The 27,193-nt window shown below is 42.0% G+C and overlaps 1 protein-coding gene across 5 annotated transcripts in view; it reads left to right on the forward strand.

Annotated features, from left to right (window-relative positions):
* Window positions 1-27,193, forward strand: part of AGAP1 (ArfGAP with GTPase domain, ankyrin repeat and PH domain 1) — a 370,628-nt gene that overhangs the window by 214,102 nt on the left and 129,333 nt on the right. For all 5 annotated transcript variants that reach the window (XM_065637290.1, XM_065637291.1, XM_065637287.1 and 2 more), the window contains 2 exons: window positions 12,683-12,787; window positions 26,368-26,536. In XM_065637290.1, the coding sequence (XP_065493362.1) occupies window positions 12,683-12,787; window positions 26,368-26,536 (274 nt within the window). The remainder of the gene's footprint in view (window positions 1-12,682; window positions 12,788-26,367; window positions 26,537-27,193) is intronic.

Here is a 27,193-nt window from a genome sequence, read left to right on the forward strand (position 1 = left end):
GGGAGCGCCGAGGGGTTCATTGCAAAAAGCAGCAAATGGCTCCAGACGCTGCTGTCTTCTGACGCACTGTTTTCCTAAACAGAGCAAGTGCTGTATACAAAACACCATTTAAATGTTCGTTTAAATGGTTGTGTTTGGGAAATGATCTTATATGGCAAGTGAAAAACAATTAACGGTTTGAATGGTCTTTTAAACTGATGCGCTTACAGCATTTTTTTGACTAAAATATGTACTGCGTGGCTCAAATCTGAATTTCAATTCAGCTGAAATGTAGATTAAGTGACCCAATCATTCTCAAGAATGGGTACTTCATAGAAAGAAAATAAACGGGTAACATTGAATTAGCATCAGTCTAATAAATCCAAGTTGCGCCTTAGTTTTTCTGCTAAATCTTCTTGGTTTAAAAAATTAAAAAAAAAAAAGGTGTCAGTAGTTAATTGTTGACTGAAGCTTAATATCTGTTGAAGCAAATGAGCCATGAAATATACTACATAGCAAGTATTGTATCTGGAGTGATTTTAACATTAAAGCAATATTATAATTTTTAACTTGCTGACACAATATGCAGAATCCTTTATTTTGAAATTGCGCTGATTAATGCTAAGCTTGGTAAGTGGGGGAGAGGAGGAGTGTATGCTGTATGCAAGGCAAAGCAAGCCCAGATAAAACTAGCCTTTTTTCGCAGAACTGGTTTGGGGAATATTAAATAAATTTTGAATTGTCTCAGGTTATTACCTCGGGTATCCTAATAATATCCTTGTCAAAAGCATTGATTTATCATTTCTCAGAAAAGTTCTTTCAAATGACTGACACTGGCAATGTCTCTCATATTTTGTTAACTGTAATTTCTATAACACTTGCCATAGTAAAAATTGATTACTTCTGTTAATGACAGAAGTAGCTTTGCCTTTTTACAGTAACGGTTTAAGAACACGGTGTAATGAACCTGTATTTGAAAGTTGTCTTTAGATTGTACCCTTAAATCTCTGAAAATGGAAATGGGTAGGTTTTCGTGGGGATTCAGGGAGCCGTTGTTTAAATGTGGAGATAGATTTGATGTAGAAGAGTCTTCAAATATAGAATAGGCAACAAGGAGGCTTCAGAAATGATGACTATGACTTTGTGTTAAAGCGAGTTGCCATTTGACTTTGTTGACCCAGCTGATGCTGTGGGTTGATTCTGAGGAGGTTCCTTTCTGTTCTGCAAGATGTTGAGTTGGTCTTTGACAAAAGGCAAGACCCCATAGACCCCTGTTTCTTGTCTTCTCCTGGAGATCCGCCGATCTGCAGAAGTCATCTAAGGTGGTGTGCATCAGTGTTTTCTGAGGGGACTTCTACACCCAGTAAAATGAATTTCTTCTCTCAAAGGACCCAACAGCGTGACTCAAGTCACAGCCCTAGAAGGTATTTGAGTGAATAGCCACATATTTTTCTCTGTTTCGAGTTATGATTTTGTTTTCAGATTATAAAGTACAGATTGATTCATCTCCACAATTGAAAGTCATTTGTTTGCAAGAAAAAGACAAGTGTGTATGTTCTGGAAAGGCTTATTTAAAAAGATGTGTCTCTGCTGCCTCTCGTAGATATATCATCACTTTTTAGAAACTGTTTGTTTAGCTCAAAGTAAACTCAGATGTCGAGCAAATATCGAAGGGATGTGGTCACAGCTGTCTCTTTACACAGTTGCCTGTTTGTGTCTGGTCATGTTCTACATTTATCTAAACATTTTCCTCTTGTTTAAGATGAAATTGAGAGCACAAGTGCTTCAATGTGATCCCTTGAACGCAGGCTCTAATTGACAGTTATTTGTGTCCAGAATGAGCTGTGGTCTTCAGAGTACATGTTACATCTTGTGTGTCACAAGGTGGCTTTGCCTTTCCTTGTGTCCTCTTGGAGCAGCATGGTGACCTCCATTGGAACCAGCTCAGATGCCATCTCTGCATGGAGTAGGGTAGTGTCTAAATTTTTCCTTCTTTTCGCAAAACATGAAAAACTGTACCAGGGAGTCTGTTCTAAGTTTGTATTTACGTTACAATTACATTAAAATATCCTTTCCAATGTGATCTTTGTGTAGGTCATTCCTCAAAGGATCAGGTTATACAGGAAATACGGTTATGACTAAATGGATTTTTCCATTTTCTTTCAGAACGTGAAACGTGGTTTTATGAACTTTAGGAAGTAGGATCCAGCTTAAACCCGGTCACATTGTGTTCAACTCAACCATTTTAATGGGTAACCCCTTTTAGTCCATTAGCATATCTGCTGGTGTGACTGCTCTGACTCACCTTCTACTGACTCACAAAACTGCAGGTATGCCCATGCCTTAAATGAGGTATAAAACATGTCTAAACTAGTTGCCAAAAACAGACGTAGCACTTGTGGTCCCTCTCTGAACCAAGCACAATTGCTGCCTCTTGAGTTTGGATCTTTTTGGCAGTTGGCCTGCAGGGACATTGACACATCTTCCCTCAAAATCCATCTGTACGTACCACTTGGTGCCAGGCCAGCAAGAAAACCTGCCTGGTGTGGAAAGAGATTTTACTCACTGAGTTTTAAGGTTATGGGTACATCCTGTAGCGTTTCAATAGCTCTGAGGCAGCTCTGTGTCTGGAAGATGCTAATTCGGTATGTACAATTTCCCTGTGCAGGCGAATCAGTTAAAGAGAGCCAGGGAATGTTTTCTCATTAGGTTCCTTATTTCTACTGTAATGATGAGGGGATACTAGTTGCCCAACATACATTAGCTGCATCTCTGAAAGAGGTCTTCCTGACAGAAGTCATCTTCATTCCCATTCCGCTGAGTGAACTGGACATCTGAGAGATATAAACAGTATGTGTGCAATTATGGTTTCTATGTGTGTATATACACACGTGTATATCTACTTTTTCTTTTCTTGGTCTTAGTAGAGATTGGAGGAAGGAGAATGGGTTGGGTGGAAGGAAGAGTCACGAAGCATCTTTGCAGTGTTGAACCAGTCGTGATGCGTCTTGTGGGGCTGGTCACGTCATGAAGCAGGACAGGGAATGTCGCTACCTATCCAACCAGTGTGTGTAGTGGGGTCATTGATGCCAATGATCCTGTGACCAGAGGACAAAGTGTAGAAGAAAAATGAGGCAATCGGGCAATACTTTTACCTAGAAAAATGAAGAAGATACCCTTCCACTGTAGAAGATAAAAATACATTTCTGGTCTTACCCCTACAAAGATTTAAGGACCAGAGGTATAACTGTTCAGCAAAATTATTTTTTAATGCAGGACACTCTATTTGATTAAGAAATAATAATAATAAAAAATTTTAAAATCCTATTATGGGGCAGAGTTTCTGAAGGTTGTTCATGGAGACCTTTTTAGTCCCAAAATTTTACAACATGAAGTGTGAATCCTTTCTGCACAATAATACGGAACACAGTCTTAAAAAAAAAAAAAACACACCAAAAAAAAACCCAACACTTTTTTTTTTTTCCTGCCAGTGTTCTTGGTTTTGTTATTCAGTAGATGCTGTATTAAATTGGATTTTGTGTCCATCATTATTAAAATGTGAAGTGTGTCGGTCACAAAGCATACATTTCAGGGCAGTTAGCTGAATAATTCTTTTCTTTATTATCCCAAATTACTGCTGAGCTCTGGAGAGGTGAGCAGTTTAGCCAATTATTGCCATTTGAGCTGGATTTGTGGGTGATTAGCTCCTGGTCGAATTCAGTCCTGGCAAGGGCTTTGAAGCCTTCGCTTGTGTGATTTTCACAGCAGTGAGGTAGGAATAGACGCGGCTAATGACAGGAAGGTCGCCTGGGTTATGTGACCTGTGAGGGGGGGCTCGGGTTTAGCAAATAGGGCATCCACAATAACAAGTGTGTCACTAACCCCGCCGTGCATAATCGGAGTTTTATAGGATTGTTGGAGATGCTGACAGCTCAATTAAAGTGTAACCCTTTGTACCATATACCCTGGCAGAATGACAGAAATATTACCAACAAAAAAAGGGAGGGGGCCACAAGGGAACTGGTTAAAGATCCAGTATTCTTTTTCTTTCCCCCCTTCATCGGAGCCTGCACAGAACAAGCTGCAAAAAGCATCCATTTGTGAAATAATAGGTTGTCCGGGGGAGGGGTATGGTGCCAAACATGGCTACAAAAAAAAAGCTTCTCTTAAGTGGTCTTCCTGATGTTTCTATGGAAACACTATAGTATCAGGATAGAAAGTTAAAATTGGGATTTAAGCTTTTCATGGCTTTTCTGCCATGAACCTCCCTCCCCCCCAAATCCCTACTTTATATAAAATATGATAAAGAGAATTTCAGGGTTCAGGGAAGAGAGCACTACTATAGCGAGAGCCGTGTCAGGTACCTAAAAGTAATAACGTCTACATGATGACTCCTTTTTTTTATATCATCCCTCCCGATGCTCAGTTTGTTTCTTAAGGAAAACAGATATTTTGTTACTTCTTTTTCATGCCTGACCCTGCAGCCGTTTCTACCGGCGCCATTGTTTCTGCTCTTAGAGCCTTTTCCAAATTACCTGTGCCACGCCATCGTGTTCGCTTGCACCGAATCACTTTCCCAACGTCGTTTTTCCTTTTAGTTTTGGTCTAAGTAGCAGCATCTCACCCCGGACTGATTGGCGCGGGTGCTAACTTCATTTGTGGCCGGCGCGGTGTGTGATGCCGGAGCAAGAGATGGGAGTTCAAACGGAGCTGCTCGCTGCCGGCTCCTCGGCTGCTGCCTCAGACCCCTTGGCATCAGCCGTCTGCTTTCCCGGACGCGAGGATAATGATTTGCATCGCAGCGCATTTCACATTAGCGCCGACGATGGTGTCAGGGAAACCACAACTGCCAATGCCAAGGGGTTAATAAACCAACTACTTGAGATTATTAAGGGCTGAGTTTTGGGTTTGTTTTTTTTTCTTTTTTTTTTTTTTAACAGTCCAGGGTAAGTGGAAAAAACCTTGGAAGGCAACAGAGGCAGAAACCACTGTAAGGCAGAAAAGCATTGTGACTTGCTCTAGGTGCTGTGCCTTGTTCAAAGTGGTAAACTGGGTTTAGAGCAACAGATGTGCCATTCCTTTAAATATGTATTTTGTTCTCCTCCCCCTCTGCTCTGCCCTGGTGAGACCGCATCTGGAATATTGTGTCCAGTTCTGGGCCCCTCAGTTCCAGGAGGACAGGGAACTGCTGGAGAGAGTCCAGCGCAGGGCAATGAAGATGCTGAAGGGAGTGGAGCATCTCCCGTGTGAGGAAAGGCTGAGGAGCTGGGGCTCTTGAGCTTGGAGGAGACTGAGGGGTGACCTCATTAATGTCTATAAATATATAAAGGGTGGGTGTCACGAGGATGGAGCCAGGCTCTTCTCGGTGACAACCAATGGTAAGACAAGGGGCAATGGGTGCAAACTGGAACAGAGGAGGTTCCACTTAAATATGAGAAGAAACTTCTTCCCAGTGAGGGTGCCAGAGCCTGGCCCAGGCTGCCCAGGGAGGCTGTGGAGTCTCCTTCTCTGCAGACATTCCAACCCGCCTGGACACCTTCCTGTGTAACCTCATCTGGGTGTTCCTGCTCCGCCGGGGGGGTTGGACTGGATGAGCTTTTGAGGTCCCTTCCAATCCCTAACATACCGTGATTCTGTGAATCTGTATTTTGTAACACACTTGAACATTAAATTCTGTAGAAAGGATATGTAGATAACTAGAGTATGCAACATGCTATTGATTTTACAAAGTCTAATTTTAGAAATAATCACAAACTAGGGCTAACAAGCAAGTGCTCCTTCCACAACGCTGTCAGTTGAAGGAGTACTCGCAAAGTCTCCTGCTTTGAGTATCTCCATCCTATAACCGTGTGTGTTGCATTGTTTGACACGCCTGTTTGGGGCTCCGGAGCGTTATCGCGGCCGTTGTGCAGACGGGCGCAGCTTTGGGCGCGCAGTGCTCAGCCAGAGCGGGGTTTGTATTCCTGCACCCTGCCGCGGGGCTGGGTCTTCAGCTTCCCATTCAGGTTCTTCTTTGGACACTAGGATGACTGCTCTTGCGTGATCATCTTTTTGCTCGTTAGGTGGGTGAATGTGATGTGCCAGATGATGGCTTCTTGTTCTCTAGTCCCCAAACTGCAGTGCGGTTGTCTTTTGTCAACCTCATCATGCTTGTAAGTCAGGGAAGTAGGTTCCTATGCTGAGCAACATCCTGAGGAATCCTTGTCCATGCCGTGTTGGAAACACATACTCTGCCTTTTAAAAAACTGTAGCTGCAGGCTGACGAGTTGTGAAAACTTCCCTTAAAATTATTTGCTGCATACCAGAGGAACTTGAGCCTTACCCACAGTTGGCAGGTAAGGTCAAAATCTGGAGGGTGAATTGTTGGAGCGGTCATTAAAAATAGAAATGCAATAACAATGAGCGCTAAGTTTGTTCTTCCCATTTACCATGTCTTTAGTGCTGAGGTTCCTTGCAGGAATTCAGTAGCCATTCTTCCTTAGAGGTGGCAATCCTCATTGCTGGTGCTACATTGAACTGTAAGACTTGCTTAATCAGCACTGAGATTTTTTTTTTTTTCAATAAAGCTTTCTAATTTTTTTTTTTTTAGTAGCCTGTGTGCAGACAGCTTGGCAAGTAATGAGTTGCAGGTTGATTGTCCATCAAGTTTTAGCAAAGCTATTATCTTCTGCTCCGAGTTAGATCTTGGAGTTTCTCTTTTCTTTGACTCCAGACGGAAATAGCGGCTGATCAGCCTCAGCATTAGGTAACCATTCATGGTGTAATTACCTGCTGCGCTGACTTATTGCCTTGTGTTTAGGCGAAGTTAGAAGATAATTGGGTTCAATGTTCTGATTGCATTTCCTTGTGGAGCTGGTGTATGACATAAAAATTTGAATGGTTTCTGCAGTGGGGAAGCATCTTTGTATCTGTAGCAAAACACTGCTACTGCCACAGTGCCAGTTTCTTAGGAAGGTGTGTGGGTTTTTCCCGTGTGCGCCTGGCTGCAGTAAGAATAGACAGGGTGTTTTAGAAGGTTTTTTGCAATGTTATTGTTCCATACTGAGGTTTGAGAGTATTTGGGGTCTCCTGTTTTCAGATCTCTTTAGACGCACCCCTCTTTCTTGTAGCATTTGTTCTGTGGTTAGGTTGGTTCCCAGTTGTGCCCTGTTACTGTAAGAGATGCTTACTACAGGTTTCCAACTGTAAAAAGCTGGGCAGCTTCCAAAAGACCAAGCAGCATTCCCTTAAATTCCTGGGAAGCCAAAAAAAACCCCACACTACTGAAATTCAGGGAGATCAAGAAAACAAGTAACTTTTGTATGGAAGGATTCCAAATCCATTGAGCATCTTCAGCAGTTTAGTTTCCCAAGAGGATTAGTTGCACATTCTGGTATCTGCTCGAATTAATTGTTGAAGAGAGAGCAGAGATGACCATAAGCTTCCTATAGCATGCAAGTATTGTTTGTAGATGAAATAGTTTGAGCTGGCATCTACCATATGCTGAAAGAATGGACTTTAAGACTAGGAAGCTGTTACAGTTAAATGTTCTGGAAGCAAAAATTATCAATTAAGAATTAATCTCTTGTTTGTTATTAGGACAAGCTACCCTAGTCCCAGTGCTGCTGGCCAGACTAGCTAGAACTGGCTAGTCATGCAAACCTAGAGGATTTAGCAGCGTTTGTTCACTGTGTTAATAGATTTAAAGGAAGCGGATGTTTTATTGACCAGAATTTATATGTAACTGTTAGTTCGTGATCCTGACTATGAATGGTTGCCTTTGCAGTTATTTGAGGGATGATGTTTCTGATGAGCGTGAATTTTTTTCTTTTGTGAACAGGATGCAAATGATAGAGCTGCAGAAAATTCATAGCACTGCTAGCTGCTAATCATAGTTATGAGAACTAAAGACCTGAGTGGAAAATTAAGAATTTATGCTGTTAATGATTAAGTGCCAGATTACATATTTCATTCTGTCAAAACAGCATCAGGGTAACAGTATGAGGTAGGCTAAAAATTAAGGAGGGGAAGCAAAAAAAGCTTGCCTGATGCTGGTGTCTCAGCCGTGGCAGTGGTGTAAGCTTCTAAAAGAAAATAGAAACCAAAGTATCACATTTTCTTTTCCAGAAGGTCCAGTCGTGACTCTGCGGAATTCCAAAGGGCCCTGCTATTTTTGCTTGGCATACTAAGAAAAGTAAAATGTAGCAAATCCTATTAAACAAACAAACAAAATAAAGCAAAAACTAAACAAAAAATAAACGTTTAAGTCAAATTCTACAGCTGGAGCACATGCAAATAAACTTGCAGTCAGTTAAGCTGTGATCACTGGTATTATCCTGTTTGTGAAACCGTTCATATCTTGTGGCCCCTGGAAAATCCAAAATACCCAGGGAAGTGGGAGAATTAAAATGGAGCACAACAGGGCATGCAAAGGATGTTGCTTCACACACACAGGATAAATTCTGCAGGCCAGGCAGTGGCCACAGACATCCCTCTGATGGTCAGCAAGTGCATTTTGATGACATTTATTTGTGGGAAGTGTGTCAGTCTATTTTGCTACCATCTGTCTGGCCTGCCTGAAAAATTAAGGTGGCTCACCTACCAACATCTTCAATGCACTATTAAGCAACTTTGAGAGATTTCTCTTTTAGATGCCAATAATTTGCTGTCTAAAACCTGAAATATTTCCGTAAAACAAGTGCATAATTATTTCACCATTTGTCTTCATTTACTGTTTAAGCAAGCAAGTTTTGCAGCTCATGGGAAGCCATCTGGAGCGGTGAGATTCAGCCGATTGCTGTGTATTCAGATGAACTGTGTATAGATCCTCTGACTGGTGTTGGGTGTTAAGTTTCTTGTTTTGTTTTGGTTTGGCTTTTTTTACTTTAAGTGCAATCAGCCCTTCACTGGTGGCTTTTCCTGAGCTGCTGCAGAGCCTGCTGGCAGCCTGGGACTTCTCCTGGGGCCATGGAGCTCAACAACATAAGCTGATTGACTCAGTTAGGGCCCCAGTCTCTAACAGCAAATGCAATCAATAAATCTTTGTTGGTAAATAATTGCTATTGAACAGAGTTTTAATATAAATTTATGAGTGGTGTTTTATCACAGCTTGAGGCTACAGCAAGCCACTGAGTGATGGATTTCAGATAACACTTACATTCATTACATTAACTTTGTAAGTTATTTAAAGCTTGTACACTTAACATTGCTTTTGGCTTGCAATGACCTCCTGGGACTAGGCGTAGCATACACATTACTAATAAAGAGCTCGCGGTGCGTACAGACGGTTCCTCCGTTTGCCTTGTACCGTGACGCGGTTCCTCGAGCAAAACCCAAGACGTGAAGTTCGTGCGCTCCGGTTAAAGTTTTTCCTGTGGCTCATTAAAAGTACAGCCAGCACAGCCTGATAGGAGAAGCGTTCCTCCGTTAGATGCAGAACTGCAGTTTTGGAGGGAAGGTGGTAAAAATTTAATTTGAAGTGTGAAATTCTTCTCGGTTCATGAGCAGATTGGAGGTGTTGAATTGTTAGTGTTGGATCTGGGAGCTTTGAGTCAGCTGCATTGAACTGCAGGGCTAAAGTTGCAGGTGGCAGATTGTAACAAATGAAAGATTTCATACAAATTAGGAGAAATAATGTTAACCGATTAATAATAATTTGAGACAGAGATTATTTCAGGGTAAAAAAAAAAAAAAAAAATCAGTATTTTGAAGTAGAAATTGATTTACGTAGTCCTTTCTGTATAGCTTGGAGACTAAATGTGATTTTTCTGATGTGCCGTGTGTATGTGGGGCCTCTTTGGCCATGACTGGAGACATGTCCAAGCTACCTCTAAATTGCCTCGGACGTACCAAAGGTCAGTGAGAACCCATGTATCTCCTTTCCTAGGCAGAGTAGTTGATGTGACCTAAATGTAGATATAAGATGACCCAAGCGAAGGGCTTTTTCTTCTTTTTTAAGTAACATTTCTTGTCATATCTGGGCCATTTTTTTTTTAAGTTTAGTTAAAGTGCATTTATAACTGATCTAAACTCTGATACTAAGAGCACTTCTCCAGACCATTCTATATAATTATCACAGACAAAGTGGTGGTCTCTGGCCTTGAGGGGAAAAAATGTGGTTTATATGGGCTTCTCTGCTTCATAACACCTTAAGTTGGCTCCTTGTATTCAGAGCAGCTTCCTCTGCAGGTATTAGAAGATATTTTTAATTCTCAAATAATACAAAAATCTGTTCGTTTTGCCAATGTGGTACCTAAAGAAAATGGATTGGGAAGTCTGGTTTGTTACTTAGTCACAAATGGTACGTATTTAATGTTCAGTATTATTGTTTTACATGAAAGCAGAGAGTTCCACTTCAAAAGATAGGCAAAACCCCATTTTGAATCTTTTTTTTTTTGCGTTTAGATACAAAAGTAGAATTTCATAATTCACACCTAGCTAGTAGCAAAACCTCTATGTAGTAAAAATCATTAAAATAGTGGGGGTTTACCATTTATTAAGTTTATGATTGTCATGAGTTGATACTCATGTAAGTAATGACATGTTTTCTGTATAGCAAAGGGACAGTTAAAAAGGTTTCAAATACATATATATATTTTTCTTTCTTCAAAACTTTGAAAAAAGGCAAGGGGTGGGGGGAGATCACCGTTGTGATCCTTACAGCTTTTTCCCCATTAAAAGGTCTGAAGAACAAACCAGTGCAGGGAGCGAGTAATTTTTGATCCCCACAGCACAGCGATAACTAGAATTGGGTCCCCCTAAACTCGAGCGAACGTGCTGCAGGTGAGGTATGAAAGATGGGAAAGGTGAAGCCACAGATCACCTACTATAGACAAACATACAAGTCAAAGGCAGAAATAAGCTTTCATTTTTTAATAGAAGAAAACAATGTCTCTAACCACTGGAAGGCAGTAATTGGGATGTGCGACTTGCACTTGTAGAAGCTTTTGTAAGAAATTGTTTCAGAAACCCCATTCTCTTGAAAAAGTTTGAGTTGTAGCAAGGCACGGCACCACAAAAAAGAAATCTGACCCCAAGACGGTCAGAAAGTTCAGAGTGTGTGCCGCTGTTTAACGCACTCATCCAACACGAGGTTTTCTTTACAGTCCCACCCACAGATTGCTTTGAATCCCGAAGGGCTGTTCTCTGAACTTCTATTCCAAGTGTGGGTCTGGGAATGGGTGGTTGCGAATGTGCTTTTTCCACTGGGATCGTCTCTGCGATTGCGAAAGGGGAGTTGTTATTTCACGTGGGTTGTGGTGAGGGACTTAAGCCGAACGTCAGAAATCTGGAATGGAGGGAGGGAGAATCTTGCCAAGCTCTGGAGGGCTCTCCTGGCTCAGACCGGCCCCTTGGCCCCTCGTGGCTTTGGGGTTGTGTCTGCAGAGAGATCGCTCAATAAAGCTGTAGGTTTAATGGGAAAACGGATGCTCAACTCGCTCTTAAGGTTTTAACCTGTTTTAACAAAACTCCATAGGAGTTGGAAACATCATGTGTGAAAGTGCATCTTCTGTTTTCCTGTTTAAGTTCACAGAAAATAAGAATTGAAAAACGCATTTTACAGGGATTAGAGAACTGAAGCTTGTACTGGTTCGGATTCCTGGCTGTGATTTGATGAAATGAAGTGTCTGCTTTTATCTGACCTTGATCTGATGAACCTGTGTGTGCCAGTGGTAGTACTGTACGTGGTTGTCTCTTACATTTCTTACATTTCAGTAGGACTTCCAATAGCCAAAGTACTGTATGAATTCATTAGGAACCGCCTTCTGACTTGGTTTTGGAAATTCGAATTTCCTAGGGAAGTGCGTTGCTAAAGTGTGGATTGTTTTACGACCTTCAGTTTGCTACAACATGTCTTTTGCTTTTCTAAGTTACTCTCTGTTTTTAAGCTGAGAACAGGTTAATATGCAGTAATAGTTCCTGTCCATTTAAACACGGTGACTTTTTATCTCAGCTGTTGACAGCGTTCATCACCATTTAGGTTGAATACAATTCGTGGAAAGGTGAGTCACCTTGCTCACCTCTTTCCCTCTCTGAACTCTTTTATCAAATTATCCAGAATTTATTTGGAAAACTTTGTATTTGCCCCATTTCCATTTTGCTCCTCTTGCCTGGAATCGGTGTCTCTCTTGCTGGAATGAATGGCTGGGAGGGTTTCCACTGCGGGTTCACCTTACTGCGGAGGGAATCAGAACATAAACCTGTGCTCTTCTCTGCTTGTGGAGAGGCCGAGCCTGGAAAACAAGGGATCCTCAAGAACACGCTGAACGGAGCACAAACCAAACAGCAGGATCCTCACTCAGCCTGGGGTTCATCATTTATTTTGGAGGGCTAGGAAATGCATCGAGTGTGATGCCTTTATCAGCTAGGACCGCGTGTGGGTAGCCTTACTCTGTGTTACATTAAACTGTGCCTTCCTGAGGCATGGAATTCAGTGCAAAAGGGATTTCTCTACCCTTTGGACAAAGTCAGCGCTGATACAGTATTTTGTGTTTACGCGACTTGCTTTACGAAAGCCGCACTTAGAGATTTTCCTCCTAAATTGCAAGCACTGAAACAGCCAATGGAGAAAACCTGTGTCGTGAGAGAAATGGGGAAAAATTAGTAACTTGAAGGAGGAAGTGTATCTAAAATTGTTGGCCATTATGTTTATCTCTTTCTGTTCTTTAAATAGTTGTGCATTGGCAAAAGAGTATATAATATCTTTTCTTTTTTCCTCTAACAGGGTATGCTGCTAAAGCGAAGTGGCAAGTCATTGAATAAAGAGTGGAAGAAGAAATACGTGACGTTGTGCGACAACGGTGTGCTGACCTACCATCCTAGTTTACATGTGAGTACACCGTGCTCTCTGTATGTTCAGCAACATCAGGCCCTGATAAAGCAGTGTTAGCGACTTCATAATGACGTGTTTGTGCTGAGCCCTCTTTGGTGAAGAAACTTCTTTCTGTCTCTTCATTCCCCTCCCTCTCAAAAAGGCAAAATCTGAAATAAAATTCCCTAGTGAAAGCCTGCGAGTGCAGCTGAGTTGAATCCTCTGGAGAAAGGGGGTTCCCTTGCATCCCAAGAGGCAGCTGAAATGGTTTAAGCCTTTGTTTTGTGCTGATGCTTTTATGGACTTCTCGTCAATCCCAGGATTAAAAAAAAAAAAAAAAAAAAACAACAACACACACACAAAAATCCAGAAGTGTTTTATAAGAGAAAACATCTTAGATGTAGTAAAGAGTGAGGAAAGCTTCTGACATTTGTTTATTTTGAAGTAAGTTCTGAGCAGCCTTTTGAAAATAGCATAGCTATTAAAATACGTGCCATAAAACATTTTCATATTAGGGTGTCTGCATTGTCTCTGCCCCAGGATGCCATCTGTCCCCCTTGGTGTGTGTAGAACAATCCCTGGGTACGGTTTTGGGGGTGGAAGGAGCACAGTGATCAGAGTCAGAACTAGCCCACCCATACACCCTGGCCATGCCAGCAGGAGGAAAGGTGAGATTTGTCAGGGCTTGTTCCATGCCAGAGCAGTTCAAAAGGCAGAGCCCATGTGCAGACTTGCATCTTGAAACTCCCAGGAGATTCCCAGCTCCTTCACTTTTGCGGTGTAGTACAAGCAAGAATAAAACACAGAAAAGATGGTATGAACCTCACCAAGGTCTTTGGAATCATCTCAGATCTTAGATTTTATCATCATATCCTATATGAAAATGAGAGGGTGGCCAGTCGTAACATTTTAGGGTCAGTTCTTTCTAAACCTTTTATTGTCATTTTGAGCTCCTGGGCAGTCCTTCATTATGGAGTGAAAATCACAGTTTCAAACAGATGCATTTCTGTAGATGTGCACCGGGACTCACACACCTGCACGTGGGTCTGGCAGGAGCTTCTGCTTTAGACGGGTGATGTATTGGGAGGCCCATTGATGCTGTGCGTGCACCAACTTGCCGTTCTTTGACTTGGCACAAGTTTTTGTAGTCTCAGATTCTGCCATATAATGCTTTGCTGTAGTTTCTGATGTTATGTTCTTGTCTCTTGAAAATTATTTAATAGATTAGATGGCAACTAGCTTCAAGGCATTGCTACTTTCCATCAGAAATGTTGTTCTTCAGCCCTTGTGTTCTGGGGCAAGGTTTTGCCTCATTTTTCACTGTTCCCTTTTGTGACACTGGATAAGTCTACCTGGCCTCTTCGGCTATACTTCAAATCTGGAGAATGCTGTCGTGAAGTGGTCCCGAAATACCTGAATTGTGTATCGGTATTGCTCACACAAGGGAAGCATGGGTACTGTGTGCCTTTGAGGCAGCCCCCGTGGAGCTCCCACAAGGGTTTCCCTCAGGTTGCGTTGGCCAACTCTGGGTCATCAAGCAAGGAGGAGGCCAGCTGCTATTGTTCGCTCCCAAGTCCCTTCCTGGCTTTGTAGAAATGCTCTATTGTTCCTGGCAGTTGCTGTGCACGTGTTAGTTTTTCATTGCCTCTTGCAGACAATAGAGTACTACTTCTCCGTAGGCTTCCCTGGAGCAGCTTAGTCTCCCCCAGAGTGAGAATCCATTGAGATTAGAGGTAATTACTTTGAGATTAGAGGTAAATCCATTGGAGATTAGAGAGAATCCATTTAAAGAAGAAGTAATTACTAGCCTGTAATTGTTTCCCTCTATCCCCCACCGTGCCCTCCCACCCCCAAGAAAAAGGTACACAGCTCCGTATTTCCATTTGCGTAGCCGGGCGAGGTTTGCACCGTGCTGCTTTTCCCTTGGCCGTATGTGGGTGGGTGCTGGTGAGGGACCGTTCTTAGCTCCTCCCTGACACGAAGCTACTGGGGAAAATGTTGTACTTGTGCAGGGGCTTCTTGAGACACCTTTACTGCTTCTGCTCCCCAAGAGTATCTAGGGTTCTGCTCATTTGTGTTAAAATCTTACTATGATGTGATTTCTCATATAAGTTATGCTGGTTTAATGCCCTATTTCTCTTGTGTTTAGCCTTCAAAGAGTGGCTGCACTACTTCTGCAGTACGTTTCCATACTGTCAGTTACTACTTATTGTCAATTAACCATTGTTAATATACCCTGCAGAGCATTCTTCATCCATGAGGCAATAGTATGTGAGTAGCATCTTCTCTGTCCTGTGCAAACCACAGTGGGAGGAAGAGGCAGGACCAGATACTTGAAGTCAGTTGCACTCCCAGTACAGTTTGTACAAAACTTTGTGAGCAGGGAAGTCATAATTTTGTCCTGGCTATCGCTGAGTGAATAGGATTTCTCCCATACAGAACTCTGATAATGTGTTTCTGGGTTGGTTTTGATAGTTTTTGTTTATCTGTATTTGCTTGTTGCGCTTTTTCCACAGCAAGCCAAAGAACCTGGTGAGTTTTTAGTACTGTGCTTGCATTGCCGTTTGGGATAATTTCTTAGTGTTTTGTTTTGGTTTTTTTTTTTTAAATAAGGACCTTATTCCAGTGAACCTTCCTATTAAATAGCATTGAAGAAAAGAACTTTTGTTAAACATAGAAAGTCAGTTTCCTAACCTCATAAAAAGCCTGGCTCTAATCTGACGTGTTAGTTAGATTTGGGTTATTTCAAATATGCAGGTCATTTTGGTTATACAGAATTTTGCAGTTGTAATTCTGTGAAGCGAAAGGTGGGCTGGCCTCTACTGGTGACAGGAAGAAGTCAATTTAGAAGATAATGTGGTCTTTCCACACTGTGGTTTGAGGCAGAACACGGGATTTTGTTGAACACCTGTGTTGCAGGAACCTGTTATAATATTTAATGACTGATAGTGAGCACTGTATTAAATACAGCTCAAGATTTGGCCAGAAGTGGATCAGTTGCCTCTACAGTCAGATATGTTTAGTGGCAGCTCAGGCTTGAAGGCAATGGTTTGTAATACAGTGGATCTGCCTGTATTGCAGAAACCTACTGTCGTCCTCCTTGAATAAAGGATTGGCTACAAAATGAAAGGTTTCGGGTGGGGAGTGAAAATCAAATTAGTACCGTTCTTACAGAGGAGGTGTCCCTGGAAGGGTCAGGCCTGTTTGGCAGGACAGCATGTTGAAATGACAGCTGTATTGTGCCAGCTAAATGAGTAACTACTAATGCCACCAGGTTGACATTTGACACAATAGCTAAATTCATATTCCTTCTTTTAAAGAAAGTGGGGGGAGAGAAAAATGGGAAAAGAAAAATATATGTACATAAGTACCCTACTGTTTTCTGACTTGGTCATGTCAGGTTTTTTTTTCAAGAGCCTCAAACCTTCCCGTCCCTTGGGATGCTGGGGAGCTATACCGATAGAAAATGGTGGGGATAATGAGAGAGAACTTTGACCCGCAGGCTTCAAAGTTCGCCATAGCTACCTATTCATCTTACGCTTCTGGAGTAGAGCCGTTGAGTGGATGACTAGAATTCTTGCCGACAAATTCAGTGTCAGCATCCCCAGAGGGACCCGGGGGAATTTGTCTAGGCATCTATTGGCTTTTAATGGCAGAATGGCATGTGCGAGGGCTCCCAAAATGTATTCGCCAGGATACCTGCTGGGCAGCGCTACATGTCGCTTCTTTATCTGAGCCTTATCCCAATGAATAGCTGGTGACATTTCACCAATGTCTGTCTGCCAAAGGGTTGCCATCATGCTACAGGTCAGTGGATGACAAAGCTTTAGCTGTGGATGTCCATTTTCTGCTCTTGTATCCCCATCATCGTCACTGCCCCTCATTTATGAAAAGAAGGAAAAAAGAGCTGAAAACAGCTTTTTTTTTTTTTTTTTAGAGAAGGGTGCTTTTTTTCCTTCCTTTGTATTAAATCTGTTCTAGATTTGGTTTGAAATAAAAGCATGGTGCTGTGGCACCTTATGAGGGAAGAACAGTTTCTTCAGCACATGGGAAGGAAGGTCTGATGCCCATCTATAGCACACATGATATGTAAATCCCATGTATCTACAGAGCAAGGCTGGATTTTGCTTGCCAAGGTGTGTATCGCAGTAAAGCTGCTCTTTAACCTTGTTCCCGTCCTGGTTTGGTAACCTGTGTTAAGGCTTGTAGGATTGTAGCAGCGATTGAGAGGGGAAACCTGCCATTATCTCCTTGAGAACTGTGTGGATTCACCTGGTTCTGCTCAGTTCATCTGATAGCAGCCACAGTTTCAAAATTCTTCCTTAAAAATAGCACTGGCTGGGTGAGTGGCCTACGTGAGCTAGCTCAAAGGGAGCATTAGCAAAGTTGTTCCATCCTCAAATAAAGCGAATTTCAGCCTGGTAAGGAGTCATATCCAACACTAGGCTAAACTTTTCAGCAATATATTATACAGACACATCTTGAAAGATTATACAAAACAGACCAAATTCATAGGCCTGTAAAATTCTTTGAGATTTGGGATGGGCGACTGGGCTTTCGTTTGAGCTTTCTTGCTTGGCCGTTTCCTACAGGAAAAGCAGACTTTATGAGAAAGATAAAGCTATTGAAAATGTCCCGTATGTTGCTATCTGGAAGCACTGCGGATCCATGCACTTCTTTCAGGCCCCATAATATACAACATTTTTCTTAGAGCTGCATTTAGAATTTTTGACCGTTATCAGTTCTTATGAATAATTTGAAAATAGAAAGCGTGCTTGCATATGAAGTATTCTGTCTCTCCTCATTTTTAAGGGGGCTGCGTGAGCAGTCGGCAGCTGGGCCCTCCAACGGTGGAGCTGGATGCTGCTCCGGCCAAGGGACCAGCGCTTGCCTTTGTGGCTATGAATAACCAACCGCCTGCAGACACTGCTTCGGCTCGACTTGATTTTCAGGGTTGCATTACCTCAGGCTGTTTAATAGCTCCAAATGTGCTGTTTGTGTTGCTTTAATAGAAATATCTATGCTCTCGTCTATTTCTAAAATATCATTGTATATGCCCTTTCCCCCCGCCCCTATTTTTTGCTTCAAAGGAATGTAAAGCTGGATATTGGCTGGCTCTGAGAGTCCTCCTAGCTGGCCTTTCCTGTGAACAACTAATCCTCAAATCAGGCTTTGGTAAATACATATTTGAACTGACAAAAGGATATGCATGTGTTGCTTTTCACATAAGATGTAGCTCTACCTCCTGAAAGAGCAGTGATCAAACCAAATCCTACAGAGCAAAAACAAGGATATAGTTTGAGTGGTGATGCAGATAAATCTGTCTGAAGCACATGTGAGTTTTCCTTATAGTTATTGCATTTGCCTAAACCATTTGTTAGGGTAGACGAAATGAACAATAGGAGCAGTTACAAAATATGTGTATAGTAATTGCTTATTACAGTTGATGAGTTGATACCCTGTTTTTTCTGCTCACTACAACTGACATTCTCTGGAAGCCTTTTCATCAAAGCTGTGTTCAGAGCAGCATTCTCCTTTCTAACAGGATTGACTTAAATTTCCCAGAGCTTTCCTTTCTTAATTCTACCATGTTTCACTGTGAGTTTACGTTGTTTCTAGTGATAGCTAGAAGATAGCCAACCTGTATGGAAAAAAATAAGTGTTAATCACACTCCTGTAATTTTTTTTTTTGGTAAAGATAACCAAGCATAAAACATAACCTATGATGTTTTAAAAGCAAAAGAGGCTTTTATGAAGTGGTATAGCTGTAGAGATCACTCATTCACTTTATAGCTTCCTGGTAAACTTTATTATCTTAAAGATGTAGTGGATTGAGGATCAGTTTCAGAGAAAAACTTTAAAACGGATGGAGAAAATTGAAGCTAAAATGTGTTTGCGCTCCTTAAGTGAGACCTATCATTTGGGATACCTGTCAAGGCAAATTATTTTCCACCCCTTCGGCTTTGTGGCTTTTCGAACTAGAAATAGTCTTGCTTGAAAGTGCCGTTGCACCTGCTCTGCTCAGTGAAAAATCAGACTGTAGTTGCTGATGATCAGCAAGCCACCCTGTGAAATAACTCCTTAAATATGTAATCCCCACTGATGGGGAGGGAGAAACTGATTATTCACAGCAACTTCTCACAATCAGTCCCGTGGCTTGTTACAGATACTCACAGGTCACTAAACGCACAAACAAGACGAACGTGAAGCATTTTCTGTTTCAAGTCCTTTCATTTCAGAGAGCATGACAAGATTTATCGTGTCGTTAACGAAGGATATTGTAGCAAACACAATTCTGCTGTTGCAGAGCCGCGCAAACTTGCAGTATGTAGTAAGGAGCAGCAAACACACATTTCCGTGTCATGTCAACTCTCTCTTCAAAAAGACAGGCAAAATTTTTGGTTTCAGAATGAGCTGCAATTTAAATGGCAAAAGCCAAGCTATTAATTATTCACAGAGTTTTATAAAATTAGAGCTTCCTGTCCAGCAGAGCTAACTGCTGTGGATATAAATGCTTCATAAATTACTCAGGATGGTAAAACTCTGATTTGTCTTTTACAGCAGTTCTTGTTACAAAGTCTGAATGAGAAGTGAAGCGCAGACATAAGAATTTTCTTAAAATTTTATGAAAATGACTGATCCATTAAAAAAAAAAATGCAAGATTTTGTGAAACTGCTTTTTTTCTCTTGAAAGTTGTTGCCCTAACTTCCTCCCACACCCCTGCAACACTGATCAAACTGATTAGCACCACAGTATAGATGAAGTCAGTGCTTTTTATTACTGAAATTTAATGTTCTTGATTCCCAATGTGAACAAAACACATTCGAGATGACCTTCTTTTTGTCAGGACAAGAGTGCTTTAGGGGTGATCAGTGTTTTCCAGAATTCATTTTCATACCCATGTTCTCCTCAGAAAATAACATGTCATTGCTTTTCTTAAGATTAACTATATATTATGAAGCCAAATGAAATCGTGCCCATATTTACATGCGAGAGGGGAGGATGGCTAATTTAACGGGAACATTTGATGAATATATTCCACTGTGGCTCATAACCTGGTGGTAGGTTTGTTGCTGAGGTCCTTCCCAGGAAGGGGGGCATGAGGAGTTGGAGACTTTTGTTTCTTCTTAGGTGTGCCTGTGGCCCCAAATGGAAACCAATCAAGGAGCGATTTATGTTCATTAAGTGCTTGTCAAAACTGAAAAATTTTCTAATCAACAGCAATCTAGCTGAGGCCCCTCAATGGCTGGGAGTGTCGCCTCCGCAGTATCGGCTATTTGCCTGTTACAACTCTAGGCTAGAAATCCGCTGATGATTACATTAGGCTAAGCTGCGAAGTAAATGAACCATGTCTTATTTAGGTGCAACTAGCTTCAGTGTAGTCCTGCCCCGCAGGGCACTTTATAGCGTTTTATGGCTTTAAAATTAGTGTAGCTTCCCATTTGCTGCAGGGTGCTGCATGTTATGCCTTTGAACTCAATAAGCAAAGGGAAGGGGGCCTTTTGTTTTTTTTCTTCCCCCCTTTTCTTTTTTTTTTTGCAGTTTAGCAATTTTGTTTTGCATCTTTTCCAGACGGCATTTTGCAATAAAAATGTCTGACTGCCATGTAAAGGCACAAAAGTCAAGGCTCCATCCATTTACCGGTCTGCTGGGGGTCTGGGGGTTTTTCTCTCGTTTGGGGGGAAGGGGATCGGGTTTTGTTGTTCGGAAGCAGTTGTCGCTGAGGGTGAACAATAGGTTTTGTGGGTCCAGTAGGTCAGCTCACGAAATCGGAATCGTGTTTCAAAAAATATTCTACACACAGTCCTTAAATGTCATCCAGAGGCGCAACCATAACCTTTGTTTTCCATAATAATTTTTATTTTGCCTCAGATCAGGAAACTCTATCTCAACCTCAGTAAGCTAAGCCTTAGGAGTGTTTTGTCCAATTGAACGGTGGGGAAAAGCTGCCATGACATGAAGGTATTTTCCTCGGAAGCTCGGTGTAAACCCGGGACAGATCTGGGAAGGATCCTGGGCCTGGATCAGTTCCTACCACTGGAAAAGCAGGCTGCTTCTGAGGCATTTTAGTAGCTCAAAATGAGAAAAATTTTGATATTCTTTTGTGCAGTTACAGACACGGAAAGGCCCTGCGCTCGGAAATATGACTCTTGTTTGGTACGTTGTGCGTTGGAAAAGGGTGGCAGTGGGACGGGTACACGGTGGAAGAAGCACATGGGGAGGCTCTGTAAAAGGGAGCAGATATTTTAAAAAATGTTCATGTTATGACACATGGCAATACGAGATGAGGGGGTTTAGTGTGAGCTTCGAGTCTCATTCACCAAGATGCAAGAAATATAACTCCAGCAAAGGAGTTTCTCCTTCTCTGCAGTCCAGCTGAGCCCAGCCACAGGAGACCCTAATTGTTGTCTTCTGCAGCTTCATCCTTCTGTCTTCTGGGTGAGGTTTCTTGGCCAAAAAGAGTAGCTTGCAGCATTAGCCATTTCACTGCATTCCCAGGACAAAAGCACAGTCCAAAGCAGTTCAATCGGAAAGAGTCCGACTCGGTTTTCTGTTGCTGCCGGAGCAGAGCTGACCTTACCGGCACGCTCGGCTGCTTCCATGTGGTGCAAACCTGGCTGGGTAAAATGGTTTGGCTCTCATTCTTCACAAGCTTGTTTTCTTGTACCTTGGAAAATGCTTTGCAGTTGTGCAAATCGACCTGCCTTTGAGGACGGGAGGGTTTGTACTCTCACTTTGTGTGCAGGCAGCTATACAGAAAGTATGGGAGATTTAGCCCTCAAGGTACTAACTGATAAATATTATATTCAGTAACTCAGCAGTCATATACATTTTCTTGCTTAATACACTGATCAGGAAATACTTTGTTTCCGAAATACAACCTAGGTAGTAAAAAGGACTTTTTGTGTCTGTGTGTGACAAGGGTGACTGTCTCTTTTATTAGAGGCATTTGAAAATCCTCACACCCTGTGATGTTTTTGTTATCCACAGTGTTAGGTACCTAACACGAGCCACTTATTTAAAGCCACTTGAGGATCGTTCTAGGGAGGACCCGTGCTGCCACGTGCTCAGTGGTCCTTCAGTGACACATGTGAGGTAACTGTGGCAGACGTGGCCGTTCTGGGTTTGATTTGCAGCTTCCTGGGAGCAGCAGCCAGCACTTTCTTCTGCCTTTCCCTTGGTCTGTCCTGGCCCCTCTGAAAAAGCGGCCAAGCAGCAGTAGCTCTAAGCATGGCTGTGGGAGAAGAGATGTTTGGCTGTTGTCTTCTCGGCCGGGAGAACGTAAGCAGCTAGCTGGAAGCATCATCACGTAGCCTGGCTTCAGCTTATGGTCCTTGGAGGGTCTTCTCTTGCTTTGAGGGCAATCAGAAGCCATTGTGATGCATGGTAGCAAGTTTAACCACCATTGGCATTGAAAACAAAAGCCCCCCCCCTGCAAAATAGCAGTGAGGGTTTTTTCCTCTTTAGAAAATATCATCATAGCCATTTGCTCAATTTGCATGTCTGAAAGGGTTCTGTTCAGTTAATTGATTAAATTAATTTGTGCTGTTGTAAATAGAGAGCTGTATTAAGAGCAGAACTAAAGTAATTTTACTTTGTATTATTCTATGTCATGGCACATCGTTTCTTTCTTACTCAAGGCAATTCATTTCACGGTGCTGTCAAATAATATTTTGTGTCATCTTCAGTCAATGTAGCTTTTACTATTTTTGCTGATATTTTAACAGTTTATTTAGTCCTCTAGATAATGGTCAATGGCCTTGAGTAGTCAAATTAACACCTCGGTAGCACTATATTTGAGCAAACCGCTAACGGTAACCTCAGGATGAAAAGCAATGAGAATCAATATAGCGAGCGTATTTTTAGGGATTATTGATTGATTGATGCATTCTGGCCTTAACTTGAAGAGGCAGCATTGCCCCACAGCTGACTAAGATGAAGTTGCCAGTTACTGCTAGCTGCAGGCCATTACCTGCGTAGTATTTCACGAGCCCGGAGATTAGATGGAGACCTTTTCTAGTCCTTAGCTGAAGAAACGGCGGCGTTCGCAGGGTCTGCAGCGCCTGCCCAGCTGCAGGAAAACGCTGCGCTGTTCTCCGGCTCGCAGCAGCTGTTGCTGTGAGAATTGGAGGCGACGTTGATTTGATTCAGTGCTGCCCGTGACTCCTGTAGGGATCGATTTGGGACAACTGAGGCACTAATGGCTTGTCTTGCCCCCCCTGCCTCCGACGGCAGCTCCGCAGAAGGTGGGAGCCATGTGAAGCTGCTGTCAGCAAGCTGGGAGCTGTGGGTCTCCCTGCCACAACTCTCAATTGCTAGCAGGTTTCTCTCATTGCACCTCATTTGCATCTGGGACATCAATTAGCATGTTTGTTGAGGCTAATTGAATGAAACTCAATCATAGCTCTTAATTGCTTGACTATGTGAAAAGAAATCACATTAATGCAGCTAATTAAGTGTATGGCAATAGATGCAACATAATTAGGAGCGAAATGTAAAAAACAAGCGATGGCGAAGGTGCAAGTGCCGGGGTGCGGGGCGCTGGCTTCTCCCGTTATCCACACGTTTGGGGAGGGTTCCCTTCCCTTTGCCACTTGCCTTTTTTTTAAATTTTTTTTTTTTTCCTGCATTGCTGAATGATGAACATGGACAAATTGAGAAGAAAAATGCAAATGGATTTGCAATTACTACTTTTTCAAGCTGTTGAGGGGCAGAAGATGGCACTTCTGGGGTGGCCCGCTGTTGAGTGGGCTCTAGGGACTTGTTAAGTGCAGTTTAAAAGTACTTGGCTTTGAATTACCCTCATGCCTTGTTAAAGGGTTTTTTCCCCTTTTTTCTCGGATCAGCATTTTCTACAACTAACATCTAGGGGAGTTATATCTGTAACATTTGCATATCAAAATCAGGCTTGCTGTCTTCTCTTTAACACAGCATATTCCAGATGACAGCAAGACCCTCATCTGTTCTAATCTGATCAAACCCTTCATTGCGCTTCTGAAGCTGCGACGTTAGTTTGTAGTTTCAACTTTTATTCCCCAAGTGCAGATCTGAAGGGGCGCGCGTGGGGGCGGATGCTCCGCCGACTGGAAACTTGGTCCTTGCCTCTTCTCCTCGGGGAAATGCGGAGATTGTCGCTATGCATCTTGCACACAATGAAAGAGGCTTTATTATTTACATTTGATATATCCCTATAAATATTTAAGCTGACATTAATACCTATGTGGCATCTGTTGTGTTTGAGCACTTTCGTATAACAAGGATATGGCTGCAACGCGTTTATTTCCTCTTTGCCAACGCTTGCTTACTTTCTCGGATGGTTTATAGCTTACCTAAGTCTGGTTTACTCTCAATTAAAAGGACTTAAAATGCCCTGTCAAATCTCACAAGTTTGCAGGGTAGCAGGGAAATTGTACGTGCTCTTCATCTGAAGAATTTGGAATAAACACCTCCTCCTCAAATTTAAATGGAGTATGCTGGTAGTTGTACGTTAAATAAAACGTGTCTATTAAAAAGAGTACATGCCGAGGTTTAGACACTATCTGATTAAGCCTAATTTTAGAGCCCATAAGCAATAAATGCTCAATTATGTTCTGCTTATTGTATTTTAATTTGTGAAGAACTGTCACTGAACAAGAAAGTTACGCCAATTTGATAATGTACGGATGAAACAGTTTTGTTCATTTCTGTCTAATACCTAGTGAATGAAATTTTATTAATGGATTGCCCTTGTTTCTTTTGGCAGCAGAGCTCTGTGTCCTTTCCCCTCAAATTGTTCAGACCCCCCATTTTTACTGTTAATAATTCTCAGACAGCTGCGGGGGGGAAAAAAGTTGGTGTGATGGCTTAGTTTGGGGTTTTTATCACAGATCAACATTAGCTGTGAAGAGATGAAAGCTGGTCCAGTAGTAGATTTTCGATGGTTTTTTGAGTGGAATATATAATTTGGGTTGTAAAAACTGCCAAAGGTAGAAGGATTTTTGTGAGGGAGCTGATTGCTCCTGGAGTTGTGGCAGCAGTGTTATAGACCTCAGGTGTCCTTTTAGTCCATTTGGGTATTTACTTGTAAAACGATGCTTTGGTGGTGTACAGGTCTGTATGCCGCAGGTTTGGAACCAACCTGGTTAAATATTGGTAGACTTTCATATAGCATCTGTAATTCGCCTATAGCTTGCCCTGGACCCTTGGATAACTAACTGGGAGTTATGTCTTTGCTGGCAAGTCTTTGCTAGTGCAAACACCCACAGCATCACCCAGGGCTCTATAAATTGTTCAAATTCTATCTGAAAAGGAATTAGATTTTTTTTTGCCAGAGCTGCTCCACATAGAAGGTTGCTCAAGAATACCTCTCTATTGGTTTCGAGCTTAACTCTAAAGCTTATGCTCAGATGTTTTTCCAGTCTCTAGTTCAAAATGCTGTTTTTCTCTTGGGGTGCTTATACCCAGATGTATTTTTGTGCAGAGCTCTTACCCCTCTTCACCCTTCAGTTCGCTATCCTGTGCTACACATTTTGCATGTCTTCCCATAAGGTACAGTCTCTTTCGTTTTGTGTCCTCATAGTTTTACCAGTTTCAACTATTTTTTCTGCAATGTGAGTGACCACAGCTATGCGTACCAGGAGATGAACACTTTGGAGTCTTGTGTACTGGCTTTAACATTCACCATCTCACCTGCAAATCTCTCTTCTGCTGTATCCCAGAATTGCAGCCTTAGTGGCCATCTCACCTTAATGAATTACCATTTGCCCTCTGATAAAGACATCCATGTCCATTTGCTTTCCTGTTTCCATCTGAAGCAGCCCACGGGTAATTTAGGGAATGCCTTTGAAGCTGGAAAGCAGAATCGCAAGAGCCTGTTTTTTCCTGAAGCTTTTTACTCCTTTGACGAACTTTCTCCTGGATTTCTTGGCATGTGCTGCTGTTAGTTGACCTTTGTCTTTCCACAGCTGACTGGGTTTGTCTGCCTGGACCCTCTTTGTGGGCTTTCCAAAGAGGAATTAGGAAAAGTCTTTTCCACTTCTGGCTTATAGCCTTTGATGTGTTTACTCTAATCAGAAACAATTTACATATTTTTTTCCCTTCTATGATTTTGGTTTTTAATACGTAGAGGAAAAATCGTATTCTAAGGAAACAGTGCTATAACTGCCGAAGCCTTACCAGTCAGTGGGTTTACTTTGATAACTTTTGTGCCCGCTGACCAAGTTTGAGGGAGAAAGAGGTTAAACATGGGCAGGAAGGAGACACAAGTAAGCGTGCTCATGAGGGACAGTCAGCCTTGTCTTCTTCTGTTGGGGACCTGCTAGCTGGTGAATTCCTACGTGTGGCTCAGAACCAGTCATGTTACGAGTTGCCTCTTACCCAACTGGTAGTTGGTGGATGTAGTAGAGAGCTGAAGACTGTTGAGAGTATTTGTAGTAGAAAGTGTGGAAGGGATTATGAAGAAAAACGAAAGAAGAAGAAAACAGTGTGGTGGTTGATGGCAGATGATACAGGACAAAAGTCTTATGAAGACAGGTTTTGTTAGTTCTATTGCTTGCAGAACTACCCGTTTGATTTTGGCTTTTGTTTTTTTGTTTGTTTGTTTTTTGCCTCTTGCCAGGACTATATGCAGAACGTTCACGGGAAAGAGATCGACTTGCTGAGAACCACTGTGAAAGTCCCCGGGAAGAGGCCACCCCGAGCTACATCAGCTTGTGCACCCATTTCCAGTCCCAAAACAAACGGCCTCTCCAAGGACATGAGCAGTTTACACATCTCGCCAAATTCAGGTAAGACAACACCATGCTAGGAAAGAAAAGGCAAAAGACTGCATTTCCAGTGCCTGTAGGCAATTGTCATGTGCTACTAGGATGGGTATGGTATCTACTGATGATTTACAAATCCAAATAACCACTGATGTGGAACTTTTTTAAGCCCTAACTGCTGATCTGTCCTCCATGAGACATTCTCAGAGTCTCTGAGTAACCTTCAAGGTCCATCTTTTTATGCTTGTTACCTTATACTTGCCACAACCCTACATAATTTCACAGAAATTAACATTAGTGAACAATTTATGATGCCTAACGACTGATCTGTTAGGTCTAATACTTTGGAAAAACAGGAGATCTATCATTTGAAAGGGTTTTTTTCAGCTTCCTGATCCACAGCACTTCTTTCCACCTTTAGAAGGATGTATAATTTTGGACTTCCCAACAGCAAGATTGTTCCGTAGAAAGCTATTCTAGTTCATTTATGGAAGTAGTTTATAGCTTCTTGCGAGTTCTAAACAAAGACTTTTATTGTTTGCTGAAGTACTTGTCCATACAGCTAAGTGGATTTAAAAAATTGCATTAAGGAAAAACATTTAAGACAATTTATCTCGTAAAATGCATAGCTTATACAGAACTCATAACTGTATAGTGTTGGTGTGGAAGTTTTGTCAGCAT

The sequence above is a fragment of the Caloenas nicobarica genome, chromosome 6 (assembly GCF_036013445.1).
Source record: "Caloenas nicobarica isolate bCalNic1 chromosome 6, bCalNic1.hap1, whole genome shotgun sequence".
Lineage (NCBI taxonomy): Eukaryota > Metazoa > Chordata > Aves > Columbiformes > Columbidae > Caloenas > Caloenas nicobarica.